This window comes from Spermophilus citellus (genome assembly GCF_964194105.1).
Source record: "Spermophilus citellus genome assembly, chromosome: 17".
Classification (NCBI taxonomy): Eukaryota; Metazoa; Chordata; class Mammalia; order Rodentia; family Sciuridae; genus Spermophilus; species Spermophilus citellus.
Window position 1 is genome coordinate 70,997,641 of NC_138199.1, and position 14,537 is coordinate 71,012,177.

General features: G+C 54.3%; 1 protein-coding gene across 3 annotated transcripts in view; it reads right to left on the reverse strand.

Moving 5' to 3' along the window:
- Positions 1–4,640: 4,640 nt before the first annotated feature.
- Positions 4,641–14,537, reverse strand: part of SDK2 (sidekick cell adhesion molecule 2) — a 233,674-nt gene continuing 223,777 nt past the window's right edge. For 2 of the 3 annotated variants that reach the window (XM_081270316.1, XM_081270314.1), the window contains one exon: positions 4,641–7,662. In XM_081270316.1, the coding sequence (XP_081126442.1) occupies positions 7,306–7,662 (357 nt within the window). In that variant the 3' untranslated portion in view covers positions 4,641–7,305. The remainder of the gene's footprint in view (positions 7,663–14,537) is intronic. The other variant, XM_081270315.1, reaches the window with a different exon arrangement.

Consider the following 14,537-nt stretch of genomic DNA (forward strand, 5'->3'; position numbering starts at 1 on the left):
CCCTCTCCTCTGCCAGCCTGTCTGCAGGTTCTGGCAACCTCTTCCTCCATTGGCCATGTGCGCCAGGTGGGAATGACCTAAGATTTCAGGTTTCCTCCGGTTGTGATTTCTAGCTGGGAAGGGTCCTGAGGAAGGGTAGAACACACCTTGTTGAGGGAGTGAGGTGAGGAAGGGCGGAGGTGAACTGTGCCCGAAGCAGGGGCTCTGGGTGATTCCACCCCACAAACAGCCCCAATCCCTTGAGGGTTGTTCGGCTACGAATCCTGTGCACATGCAATCTCCCTTCTAATGTCCACACATTTTCCGTGAGGGGTACAGAGCAGTGATCACCAACTGAAGTTTTGTTTGGTTTGCTTGTGGTGCCAGGGATGGAACCCAGGGGTGCTTTGCCACCGAGCCCTTTCTTTTTATTTTGGGACAGGGTCTCACAAAGTGGCCCAGGTTGGTCTCCAACTGTGATCCTCCTGCCTCAGCCTCCAGACTTGCTGGGATTGCAGGCATGCACCATTGCACGTGGCAGAGAGCTGACATTTTTCAAGGTTGGCCTGAGCCCTCGCCTTTTGCATACACTGGAGACTTGAAGGGGGGGGGGGGTGGTGGCCATCGAGCAAATAAAAATAGGGGACATAGTTGGCAGACCTTGAGGCCAATCCCATTGCCATGGAAACAGTAGTCCTGGTGGGTTTGGGATTGCCCTTCCTCATGCAAGGAAGGAAGGAGGATGAGGGTCAGGAGAAGCCCCTCCTGGGTCACCTGTGCCTAAGAGGTTCCTTACCTACCCTTGGCTCCACAAGTCACATGCTGGAGAAGGAGAGGTTGGGGATGGGGTAGCGGTGGCTGGTGGAGGGCAACCTTAAATTCAAGTGGAAGCTAACCAGTGTCACGGGGGACCTAGGTCTCCCACGTCCATGCTCCTTTCGGTGGGCCTCACTAGCCCAAAGTGACCTTTTTTCCTGTTTAGAAACTCTGGAAGCTCTGAGAACCTCTGCAGTTTCTGAGAGATGGTGCAGAGTTTTCCTGAGGTCACCTTCTCTCAGGGGAGACTGTGCGTAATTCCTACTGGGATGCTGTCTCACCCTTGGCTTTGGGAAATGATGTCTTCCCAACATCCTCTTAGAGATTGACCCTCCCACCGGGTTTTGGTGTAGACATTGTTTCTTTTCTCACCTAGTGTATTTGACTGGTCATCCAGCCAAAGTCCATGCCCACCGACCACCCGTAGGGAGAGACCAACCTGGAATTTGAAAAGGAATGAGGAGGAAGATTGGAATTAAGGGATACTGAGAAGCTTCTCCAAGGTCTGCAGCTGCTTCTCTGTGTGTGCTGCAGAACGCTTTCTTTCAACCCCGTTATTATGCTGGATCTTTCAGCTGGTCTCAAGGGCAGATTGGGGCCCACTCGCTTCCTCTGAGAACCAAGAGGCACTTTATTTATTTATTTATTTTTATTTTTAAATTTTTTGTGCGTGTGTGATGCTGGGGATTGAACCCAGGTGCTCATGAATGCTCGGCAAGAACTCTGCCACTGAGCTACATCCACAGTCCCCAGAAAATGCTTTAAGGTCTCCCGGATTGCAAAGGACCATTGTAGAATGAGTTCACCCTTCAGATTCCCAGTTCAGAATCTCTTCCATGTCATTATCCTTTAGCCAAACACCCGCAGGCATGGGCCTGGAGTTGCTTCTAATGTGGGAGTGGGGGTCTCAATTATGTGTAAGATAAAAATTATGTGTGGTTAAAAATTACCCTTGAAAACCCCTTATCAGCTTGAAAATTGGTTATAAAGACCAGTGTACACGGTTTGCACTGTAATATAAACAGTAGCTCTCTTATCTGACCTCCTCTTAACAGCGAGTCACCTTAATGGATACCCCGTATGCCCTCTGCAAAACACGCTGGCGTCCTGGTCCCCCAGGGTTGGAGGACAGAGTTGAGCTGTTTACAAAGAGTCAATTATCTCCAACTTGTTTACGCCAATTGTGCTTTTCTTAGTAATTACATAATTTAATAAACTATGATGTACATGGATAAAATAAGAGTAGAAAAGGATAATAGTTTTTCTCTGAAAATCATGTTGAAAGCCTGGGTAAACGGAAGCTGTTAAAAATAAAAGGGTATGTGGAGTCAGCCATGGGCAAGAGCCATACAGCATTCAGGAGAGAGAAGGAAATCTAGGATTCCGCAAGCCCTGATTTCTACATGTTCTTGTTTTACCTTAAAGCAACAGAAGCTGGAAGGCACCAAGGATTCATTATAAGTGTGATTTACAAAAATAGACGCTAATTCCATACTCGGAGCCCATTCTGAAAAAAAAAAAGAATTCCATGGCCCCCAAAATTCACAGAATAGTGAATGAATTTGCATTTGTTCTTTTAAAGTAAAACTATTTAACATATATATGTATATTGATTTCCCCTGATTTAACTGTATTTTAATTAGCTGAGCCGACTTGATATGCATAGGTGTCTGATGGGCATTTGACAACAATGTCGACCATGTACACTATGTTATTCATTGAGGGGCATTGAATATACCCCCAGCCCAGTGCTGGGGATTGAACCAAGGGCCTCACGCATGCTAAGCTCACACTCTACCAGTGAGCTACAATCCAGCCCCTATCCGTACTCTTAAAAAGATTTCTCTTTTATTCTCTTTCCCTTATTGGAGTCCATAATAATGTGGCATTATTCTACACTGCCACACCACTGTGCCCATAAATTCAGCAATCTAAGTCCTAACTCTAAACCTGGGGGATCAGTGGGTTGGATCCTCTATTCCACAAGGCATTTCTCAGGACATCCACATGCCCAGGAGCCAGGGAGCTGGCTTTGGAGAAATTCAAATAAAAATGGGCAAGAGGCGAGCCTTAAGCTATCCGAGTGGCAGCACCGGCCTCTCCAGCCTGACTGCTTTAGTGCAAATCCTGGCTCTGCCACTGCCTGAGGGGAGGCCACACACACCCTGTCTGTTCCAGCTGCCCTGCTAGGAGCTACCGCAAGGGTTTCATGTGTTACGAAGTGTAACGTGATTACAGCAGTGCCAGGCGCAGCGTGAACCCATGATAGAGTTCTCTGTCGCTATCGTTATTGTTATTAATCACTCTCTTGCCTAATGCACCTGGGTGGCTCTTGCCCTAGATATCCATGCTCTATCATTTATCGACCTACTGGGGGTTGAACCTGGGCCACATCCCCAGCTTTTTATTTTGAGACAAGGTCTCAGTAACTTGCAGAGACGGGCCTCAAACTTGTGATCCTCCTGTCTCAGACTCCCAAGTTGCTGGGTGTGCTCCACAACTCCTGCTTATCCTAAAGATTTAAAATAAATAAAATAGCTCATTTCACTTGGCACAGATATGCCCCCATCTTTGAATGAAGAGATCAGAGGGTCAGGTTCTGGACTGTGCCTGGGCCCCACGTGGCTCACATTGGGCGTCTGGGGAACAGATGGCTTGAACATGACACGGGGCTAGGTGTCCCCTTCCCCTGCTGGGGAGGAAGAGAATGAACGCTGCTTCAGAACTCCAAAACAAAAGTTTATTTACAAAATACTGACAGTTTGACAGGACATGGGACTTCTCGTGGTATATATTTCAAATCAATTTCTTTTAACCTTTCATTTAAAAAATAAACCTGCTAACAAGCTATGTGACATATACATATATATTCTTCTTACAGATAGACACCTGCCATAATGAATTCTCTCCCATAATTTTTCTTTTATATCTTTTAAATCAAAAAAATAAAGATCTGTCTGGATTTCGTTTTTGGAGTCTACATGGGTGAAGAAAGGTAACACATTTAAATGCTTTTGGTTATTTCTATGGAAACAGAGAAGAGGGGGTGGTCCTAAGGGGTCACCTGTGCTCAGGGTGGCGGTCAGGGTGGTGTCCCTGGACAGGAACATACAGAGGCACTCGGGAGCTGGTGGCGGCTGCTCAGAGGGTCCCCTGCTCCCCTCCTGCCCGCTGGCCCCTCCGCCAGTGTGGGTACTTTCACTGTGTTCTCTGGGACGGCGAGGGAGCCCCAGAGTGTCCAATCGTTAGGCACTGGCACCTAAGGGGTTCTGCCCAGGAGGCGCGGGCAGCAACAGAAGGCCTCTAGAAGGGCGCATGGACGAGGCAGCACCTCTGTGTCCTCATACCTCTGACTCACGGCAGTGTTAGATTTGGGGAGCGGGCAGGGGTGAGGAGGGCAGCCTGGGTTTACAAACTTCTTGGAGCCCTAGAAGGAAGGCGCTTCTGGAATCCAGGGCTTCTATTTGGTTCTTCTTGGCAGTCTGGGTGCACAGCTCACACGAATGCAAGACGCACAGCCAGGAGGGGGACAGGTCAGCCTGGGGAGCCATGCTTGGGCTCCTGGGGACAACACCGGGGTCCCTTGGGGCACAGCAAGGCAACACCAAAGGGACCGGGTGTGTCCTGGTGTGAACCTGCGGCCAGCAGAGTTGCACAGGCAGGGTCCTGGCATCACTGGCTCAGGAAATCGAAGCCAGGAAGGCTCCCCGTTACCCCTGGGCAGTGCCCACCACACCCTTCCAACGTGGCCAGGTGTCTGGCAGGAGGTGCCAGGAGCCTCCACGCTCCACCGGCCCAGTAGATATGTAAACGAGAGCAAAGAGACGTCTTCCTAAGACGATGCGGCTGGGGCAGGGGAGACAGCACTCCTGATGGTGGGCATTGATGAAGGGGGATGTCCACCATGGGCCCAGCCTGACTTCCTGGACTCTCCTAGTGGCTGTGACTCACAGTGTCCTCACCCTCTTGGGCAACAGATCCCAGTCACATCCCCAGCACAAGTCACCCAGGCCTTGTGCGCCTCCCGGGGGAGATGGCCTCGGCCATCAGAGGGAGTTGCCAGAGCCCCTTTGCGGAAGTGGGTGTGTCCTGTGCACATCAGTGTGGTGTGCGAGTGGGTAAGCACGGGTGTGCATGGTGGGCACGTCCTGCACGGGCACGTGGGTGGCAGCAGAGTGTGCAGGGAGCAGGGGAGATTTTAGTGCACCAGGTGATTCATTAAAGGCAAAGGACGGTCAGCCTCATGTGCGGATCATACACAGGATAAAATTTCTTAGCCCTGCCTCCTCCCCAGAGCTCCTCACTGGGTTGGGCTAAAATAATTCCCAAATGCAAATTGGGAATTTCTTTAAATGGTTAAATGCTCCAGAGAAAGGGAAAAGGACGAAATTGTTAAAGAAGAAGAGGAAGAAGAGGAGGAGGAGGCCGCGGCGGCAGCGTCTGAAGATGCACTGCTGGGGGGCAGATGCTGCAGGGGCCACGGGTCCCGCTGACTCCAGGGCAGCCTCCAGACAAGTCCTTGGGCCTTGAGCACCTGACTCCCTAGAGGAGCTGAGCAGCCCTTCCCAAGCCCCGTCTGCACATGGGGTCAGCCTCCCACATCTCCCCACTCACATTCCTTAGGGGGCAAGGAGCCCACGCAGCCTGGGCGGACTCTTCCCTTCGGAGCTCTTGACCCTGACTTCCCTTCCCTGTTGCCATTAGCACAGCAGCTAACTGGGGGCCGGTGGAGAGGGGTCTGAGCTCTCTTCCCTCGACTCATTTCCCCAATCCCCGCCTGAGGCCTCCCCTTCCTCTTCTCCTCCCCCACCAAAACAGGGTATGGCCCCCTCTCCAGCAGGGCAGGCACCGTGGGTCGAGCACTCCACGAAGGGGCCCCAGGCCAAATGGGACATGCCCAGGCCCGGCCAGTTCCTCTGAGAGGCAGCCGTCCACCCACAGTGACGAGCTAGTCTTCGGCAGACTTCACAGGGCTGCTTGTGGTCACCTAGGGGACACAGATAACCCAGGGAATCTGCTGGAAAGGCTCCTCCTTAAACTGCTGCGGTAGAAGGCTCAAACTGATGGGCCGATGAGGCCACCAGAAGTGGCTTTTTAAAGAACATTCCTTGGAGCAGATCATGTGTGCGAAAGCCTCTCCTCCCACCAGCTATTCTTGTCCCTTGGTCCCATCTGGCCCGCCCTGCTGGCTGGGCTCACCATGCATCTCAGATGCTGTGTCCAGTTTAGACTGGGCTTCCTGACCAGCCCCTCCGTGCTCCCGGCTCTGGCCAGGCTGAACCCAGCCAGGAAGACGTCACTCAGGGTTGGGGCATCCTTCAGCTCTGTAAACCAGGTGCTGGGCAGACTGAGCATATGGTGGCTGCTCTGGCCTCTGGCTCAGGGCCTGGGCAGGCCTCTGAGCCCTGAGTGCTGCGCTTAGCAGGCTACAGCGGAGACAGAGGGACACAGATCCGAAAGAGAGCAATGCTGCGGGGCCAGGAGGGCCCAGGGGATTCTCTGGGGAAGGATCCTGGGGCCTTTCCTTGCACATGTGTACAGGACACGTGTGCACTCAGGTACACGCACATACGTGCGGCCGGGAGGAAGATGTCCGCTCAGGGGAGAGTGGTACATCTGTCCAGGCAGCGATCCTCACCCTGCCTGACCCCTCAACCTATCTGACTTCTGCAACGTGTGGCACTTAATTTTGCCCGGGGACCCCGGCAGCCGCCTTATACCTCTGCTCCCCAGGTGGAGCCTTGTCTGTGCTCAGGAAAGGGAATTCAGGTAAAGGGAGGCAGGGTTTCGTTATATGGAACTCTCCCCAGCCCACAGGCCCTCTTCCTTGTATTCACAATAAAAAAATAAAATATATATATGTAGGAACAAGAAAGTTGCTAAGCAGATTCTCACCCTTTAGTTTCTTTTCCTTTTTCTAAATGAACCAGATGTGTGGTGGAGAGGCTGAGCAGGGTGGGGAGCAGTGGAGGTGGGTGGCAGGGCGGGGGGTGGCCAGGCCATGACACCTGGCCAGGCAAGGTGCAGAGGGAGAGGCAGGCTCTGGCCCTGGGATACCTGTCCTTTCTGCAGAGGAGCGCGGCGGAGGGCCCAGGAACCAGCTCAGAAGGGGGCCGAAGGGGGCAGCTGGCCACACGTCGAGAGGTTTCTCCATCCTGCGGCCTCACCTGCTGTTCAGCCTGGGGTCCCTTGCCCTCTCTCCCTCTCTCCAGGGACACGACCCTCTCTGCCCACTGCATCAGTGAGACAGCCGCATCCCCAGCCGTGCAGATCCTCAGAGCAGTGAACCCCACCGTCTCCACGCTCACAGCGGACTGGCCACGTCCTCGTGTGATTTCCTTCCCCCTACTTCTCAGCACCGGCTTCGCTGGCCCCGCAATCCCTGGAAAAAATAAGCTCGGGAGGTGAAGAGTTGACTGGGTTTCTGGGCGCTCTGTTTTCTGGCAGGTGGTTTGGGGAGTGTGAAGGAGGGGTTTGGTATCATTTTTCTTTCTTTTTCCTCTTTCGACGTCAAACAAATGATGAGAATCCCGCTATAGGTGCCCGGGAGCCAGGGGCGAGGCTGCTGGGGGGACGGTAGAGGGTGCTCTGTTGACTTGGGGGGTTCGGTGGGTTTTGGGGCGTTGGAGTCCGGCTGGCCTTGGGCCGGAAGAGGCTGCCCTGCTGGGCGCTGTTGCTATTGGTGACGGTGGCGTGGTCCGGCTCACCGGAGTCACTCTCAGTGTAGCTGTACGCCTGGGCCCGCGAGATGCCCTTCTGCTGGCGCCTCCAGGAGTTGTAGTACGTGGGGTCGCTGATGTAGTGGTTGACGAAGGAGTGGGCCTTCTGGGGGTTAGGGTCAACCTCGTACTCGCTGTCACTTCCCTGCTGAGACAGAGGATTGGGACATCAGTGGCCTTGTGGGGTCAATTCAGCATGGCCAGGGCTGGAGGGCACAGGGTCCTGAGGCACAATCCCTGTGCTGCCCCTTTCCAGCCTTAATTGGGGGGAGGCACCCTCACTGCCAAGTGGGCACTGCACCCGGATGCCCTCTTCCTGCTTCTTCAGAGCAGAGACTGGACAGAAAATCTGCACCATAGTGTTGGCTCAGGGCTGGTGGACACAGTTGTCCTCCGTTATCCACAGCCATGTTCCAAACCTTCAGTGGATGCCTGGAACCTGAGATGGTCCCGAGCCCCACGGATGCTATGTTTCCTTACATCCACATCCACGGTAAAGTTTAACTTATAAATTGGGCACGGCCGAGAGGAAGAACCACAGCCATCAAATGGAACAATTAGAACAACATGCTGTAAGAAAGGTTACGCGAATGTGATCTCTCTGTTTATCTCTGGAATTTTCCACTTCATACTCTGGGCTCACAGTTAACCACCAGCAACTGGAACCACAGAAGCAAAACAGAGGGGTAAGGAGGAGGGATACCCAAATTCCCATCTTTTTTTCCAATCCAGGTGCAACTCACATTAACATAAAGCTACATTGTTTTCAGTGTGCAACTCAGAGTGTTGGGTTTGCTCTCTATGTTGTAGACCCTCCCTTGTACTAGCTCAGAATGTTTTCATCACCCCAAAGTAAAACCCAGTCTCTCCCCCTCCCACTCCTCCCTCTGCAACCACAAATCTGTTTTCTGTCTTCAGGGATTTACCTATTCTGGACATTTCCTATTAATGGAATTATATAATATGCAACCTTCCATGTCTGACTTTTTGACTTAGGGCGAGGTTTTTGAGGTTCACCCATGTGTAGTAATCTGGGTTCAAACTGATTCAGGGGACCAACAAAAGCCAGATGAAATCTTTGGAGGCTGCTAGTGAACAATGTAAGTGCCTACCCAGTTCCAAAATAAAAATGACACTTCGTTATAAAATAAGCACAGGAAAATATCAACAAAGGTTCTGAATTTTCATGTGGTGACAACTGCGGGCCCCACTCCCCTTTGGAAATGTAAAATATCAAGTTGTTCTTAAATGCCTTTGGGTACTCTGCTGCTCTAGGTACAGGCCTCATCCTTCTCCTGGGGATGGAGACAAGAGTCAATCTGGGGTGTCAAGTAAAATTCGACTCATGGAACTAAAAATATGGTGCACCCTTCCCCCACCCCTCCCAGCAATGTTTTGAGAACTAAAAAGACAACAGATGGGAACTCTTTGGGAGAGAGGAGCCTGATGTTAGTGAAGGGCGTACTCCCAATGAAAGCTACCCGCTTTCCTCACCCCCTGCCCACTGACGGCAGCCTGGGTGCAGTTAGCAAGAAAACTCAGCTCCAGGCAAATGCGTTTGGGACGGTGCACGGAGTTCTGCTTTGCAGGTAGAGAAACTGCAGCTGGACCTTTTCCCGAGGGTCCCCGCCGTGGGAAATGAAATGCACAGTGTTCCAACTTGGGCCCTCTGGGGACACTGGAGCAGGCCCTCTCCATGACCGCCGACTCGCTCCTCTAATTGGTTTGCACACCTCTGTGCCCAAGCTACCAGAGCACAGGCCTGTTTGAGGACTGAGGAGGACCCAGGGCAGAAAGGGCGTGGCTGGAGGCCACACTGGCCTGCCAGGTTTTCCCCAGCCCAGCAGGCTCTGCACTCCTCCACTCCTGCCTGGAGGCCCCAGGAGGGAAGCACCCTCCCTCCCCCAGTGGGGCTGAGGCCTCCCATCCCATCTGCTAAGTCATGTTCTCTGGCCCCTCTCCTCACCCCTCTGAGCCCCTGCCATCCCCTTACCAGCCCCAGCAGACACTCCCCACTGCCCAGAGAGCCCTGCCCCCAAGGCACAATGCAAGCCCCCCCCTTTTTTTTTTTGCCTACTGCCCAGCTGCTGTCTGGGGAACAAAAGGGACACACAGGCAGGAGAACTCCATATGCTGAGGGTGGGCACCTGAGGCTGGGGGTCACTCCTGGAGGAGCATAACGGGCTAGAGGGAGGGGGATGAGGGGAGCCTGCCCTACAGGTTCCCTCCCAGGTCCGGTCTCACAGTGTCCAGCATTTCCAGAGGTTCTAGGATTTTAGCCAGCCTAGGTCCCAGCCTCGGAGAGGAGACCCTGGTCACTTGGGCTGCTCCAGAGCCAACAGTCTCTGGTGTGAGGTGACAGTGGCATGGTCAAGTCTGCTCTGGCCCTTGCCAATGGGGAAGTGTGGCCCATGGCTCTGGCTCCCTCAGCCTCAGTGTCCTATAAAGTGGGGGGACCCCCACGGTCCACAGGTGGAATGAGGTGACAGAGGAGAGGGGGCTGGGACAGAGTGAGGTGTGCTGGGGGGAGGGGCAGACCTGTAGTGAGGGTCCTTGAACACCCCCCCCCCCCAGGGGTCCAAAGGGAATAGGGAAGCTGTTTTACTGCTCAGGCCACTGGGAAGTAGGACAAGGTTCAGCTTCTGACCCCTAACCTCCTCTCTAAAGTGGAGCATGTCTGGTGTCTGGTCTGGGGGCAGGATGGGGTCTCTCTGCCCGTCCTGGAGGCCCAGATCTCATTCTTGCAGATCATCACCTTCCCGGGAGCTGCTCTTTCTTCAGCACCTCCTGGGTGCTAGGCCCTGGGCAGAGCAGGATCCCTGCCAGGGCTGGGAAAGCCAGAGACGGAGCCTGGGAGAGTCTGGCCCTCCCCCTCCCCCAGCTCTCCAGGGCCAAGGAGCAGGGTCTTTGCATCGCAATGGCTGTCCCGCCTCCACCACCCAGAACATCTGTTTCTTTTCGGGGTGGGGGTGGGGTGAGAAGAAAGAGAGCCGGGGACTGGGCTCCTATTGCAGCTTTTGGCTCTCAGGGCCTCTGCGGTAATTGAATGCAGCTTCCCAGGAAGGGCCCAGAACAAAGGGGCCTTTCAGGGGCCGTCCTAGCCAGGCCACCAGCCACTGCCTCAGCTCCTGGCCTCTGAGCAGCTCCGAGAGCCACTCAATCAGCAGTGACTGGCCTGGGAGGGGGGGCACGGGCTCCAGGCCTGGCCATGGGAGTGGGGAGGGGGCGAAGGCGGTAGGACCCCAGAGAAAAGACCAAAGCAAAACGGAGGGGACAAAGCCAAGCTCCTCTGCTTTCTTGTTCATCTCCTGAACCAGACTCAGCCAGCGCAGGAGTGGGGAGCCATCCAGGGCCACGAGACAGGGTGGAGGGGCCGGGCAGGGGTCGTTAGGCAATTGCTCCCCACGTGTCTGGTGTCTGGGAAGAATGTGTGGCCTCCCAGGGACGTCTGCTCCCTACCTGTGGTCCCAGGGGCTTTCTGCCCTGCCCAGCCCTGTCCCTTGGATACTCTAACCCCTGAGCCAGCTGGCCCACTTCCTGCAGGGCTGCAGCCTCTTGGAAATTAGAGCCAGGCAGGGCTGCCGTCCCATCTCCTAGGTCTTTTTGAAGGACTTCATTGGACGTCCCCTCAGAGTTCTGGACTCTGGATGCTACAATTCTCCCAGGAATATCCCATGAAAAATGCCAGCACAGATACAATGTCATACATGCTACCTGTGCCCTTACAGGTAGTGATTAATAGCCAATGCCTGCCCACCCCTCAGCTGGCAGAGATGCCTGGGGTCAGGGGTCTCAAGGGAGGTCACTGAGGTAGGGCTGGGGTGAGTGAAGGAAAATCTCCTTCAGTTCCCCCTGTGCTGGGCAGCTGGGTGAGGCCAGGCTGCAGTGGACACAGCCCTCAGAGCCATCTGGATCTCATGTGAGGCCCAGCCACCTGCCCTTCTGAGCCCTGAGACCAGAGCATGCTGTGGACTTCTCTGAGCCTTTGTTCCCGCTGCCATTAGATGGGGAGCATCCCATTTGCACAGCGGGGTGCTTAGATGTTAACCAAGAATGCTCAAGAGCACAGAGCTCAGCGCTCAGCGGGTGCCCATGTGTGGTTTTGCCTCCCTCCCCCTTCCCTGGACTCTCTCTGGGGTGCTTCTCCTCCAGCTGGCCTGCCAGGGCCTGGGTGAGCTGGGGTTAAGGAGAAGCAGGAGACAGGGCCCAGCCTGTGGAGTGGTGGCCCAACCTCATGGACAAGAGGCAACATGGAAGAGACCAGAGACACTCAGCAGGGTAGAGCGCTGCTGGACAGGCAGGACCACCCCTGAGGCACAGCTTCCTCGTGCTGACCCAGCCCTGTTCACTCCGAATGAATGTCACCTCCTCAAGGCGGCCCTCCCTGGGCCTCTGCGCCGACTGAGTGGCCTTTTCCCAGGACTGCCCCGGCACTGCCCCTGCCCTACGCCAGGGAACACAGAGACGCTTGTACCCACTTTCTTCCTGCAGCTACTCATTGTGGTTCCACGACATCTTAATGAGAATGAAACAGGATTCTTGGCACACACACGGTCTCCCCTCGACATAGATCACAGCGCGCAATAATGGAGGGTCTGTCCTGCCCCCTCTGGAGCTGCCACCAGCAAGCCGTGTCTGGGGCTGTCCTGTGGCGCGAGCAAACAGCTCTTGATGAAATGCACCCCGGAGTGAGTGAGTGGAAGAGCCCCAGGAGGGCAGAGCCAGTGCCCGCTCCTCCCCGGGCCAACCCAGGTGTGCGGGGTGCGCGCAGGTATACTGGGAAGATGCACTGGAGGCCCCCCCTCAGCCTCCTCCTCATCTCGAAAAAGCCATAACCCCCTCAGTGGCTCCCAGGGGCCCTGAGGACCAAGTAATGTCACCTCCCCAGCAACCTCGAGCCATCCTGGCTCCTAAGGACCACGGGCTCTGTGGGCTCCATAAATAGTATCCCCAACACGATTTGTCCTGAATGTCTTCTTTGTACTTTTTTTTTTTTGGTATTGGGCACTGAACCCAGGGGCACTTAACCACTGAGACACACCCCAACCTTTTTTTTTTTTATATATTTTTTTAGTTGTTGATGGACCTTTATTTTGTTTATTTTTATGTGGTGCTGAGAATCGAACCCAGTACCTCACACATGCCAGGCAAGTGCTCTACCACTGAGCCATGGCCCCAGCCCACCCCCAACCCTTTTTATATTTTATTGAGGTATGGGGTCTTGCTAAGTTCCTGAGGCCGGCTTTGAACTTGTAGTCCTCCTGCCTCAGCCTCCCCAGCTGCTGGGATCACAGGCCCAGGCCACCGTGCCCCCAGCTTTTCTTATTCTTACTTCTTTCAGAGAGGCTTAATGCCATTATAATGAGGGGCCACCCATGACGCTGCCCAGAAATGAGTATCGAGATTAGAAGGCGGATGCCATGGGTTTGGCCTTTCTTCCCCCATTGAGATTAATTTCTGTGCTAAAGATTTTTTTTTTTCCTACCAAACTTGGGCTGTTATTTTGAAAACGGAGTTGGAAGGCGGCCATAAGTGCATTTTTAGAAGTTCCGTCAAATGAGCCACAGGCTCTTTAAGTCTCATCTTTGGGTGTGCCTCCCTCTGCCTGGAGCCCCTTCTGCACCGCTCGGAGCACAGCTCTGGGCTCCCCAGTTTCACTGCTGAGGGAGAGCCGGCTCCACTGTGGCTTCTCTCTCAGGGAATCATGTGTGCTTGTTTATAAGTCAAATTGACATTTGTTTATTACCATATCACAGGAAAGCGGCTGCACCGATTGCCTCCAGTTTGGGAGAGTGAGAGTTGGGTGGTCTGACTTAGAATATGAACCAGGAGGCATATGCCCAGCTCACATGGAGGGGGACTTCAAAAAGGTAGGCGGTGATTCTCTGGAGCCACTGAAACTTTGGAGGAAGCTGCTGATGGTCTTGGGGGACATGTGGCAAGACACGAAGGGAGACATGTGGCATCAGCTCCGTCATCTTCCCAGAACGACTTCACAATAGTGCCACACTCTAGACACCGCCTTGGAACAGAGTGGGCTTACTTATGTGTGGACGGAGGGTATTGGAGCGGGCCAGCTGCTTTGTCTCCAAGTCTCTCTCTCCCAGGACCATGGGGAGCTCCTTGGGGAGGGGGCAGAATCATGTCTCAATCACCTCCATGTCCTATGAGTGAGCTCCAGGAGTGAGCCTGGAGACGTGTGTGTGTGTGTGTGTGTGTGTGTGTGTGTGTGTGTGTGTGTGTGTGTAGAGCCCTTGCCTAGCATTTGCAAGGCCCCAGAAGACGGGGGCACCTGCGCTCACTGGTTGTGAGCACAGAGGAACGTTTTCTAGCTGCGTCAGGGTCCTGTCTGGCCTGTAGTTGCAGAATCTAGGAGCTGTCTGCCGGGGGTGACTGACACCTTCCCAGGGAGCATCCTGGATGTCCTTCCCAGGACCACTGGTGAGGCGGGCCCCCACAGCTCCACTTCCCTCTCCCAGCAGCCCTGTGGCTACACCATGCTTCCAGCCTCATGAGGGTGAAGGGCTGCCGAGGACCCTCCTGGTCACGGGGTTGATATGGGACAGAGTGCCCTCCTACGCCAGGCTCAGCCACCCGGAGCCACCTTTCCTTGCATGTGGCCACAGCAGCCCTTCTGGGACTGGTTCCCAGATGCTATGGGAACAGTGCTCAAGTGATGGGCTTCTTTAAGCCAATCAGACCAAGGGCTTAGCAGAGGGAGGGTCCTGGGCACTCTGGGTCCAACCTGAGGGGACTTCTGAGGTCAGCTGGTCTGGAGCCCAGGGTGTCTTTCTTTAAGGCTAGGAGGCCCTGGCATGATCTCCTGGCCATGGGACTACTCTGTCCCCAGGAGATTCCTCCAGATTCATGCAGAGCGGGTGACAAAAAGGCCTGGAGATATGCAGGCAATCTCTCCTGTCCTGGAGGGCTTGTCCCTGAGGTTGAGCCCAGGCAGTAAGGGTGGGGTAGTGATGTGCTCTGCAGAAGGTCAAAGGCCACCAGGCAAAGCAACACAGGAAGCCC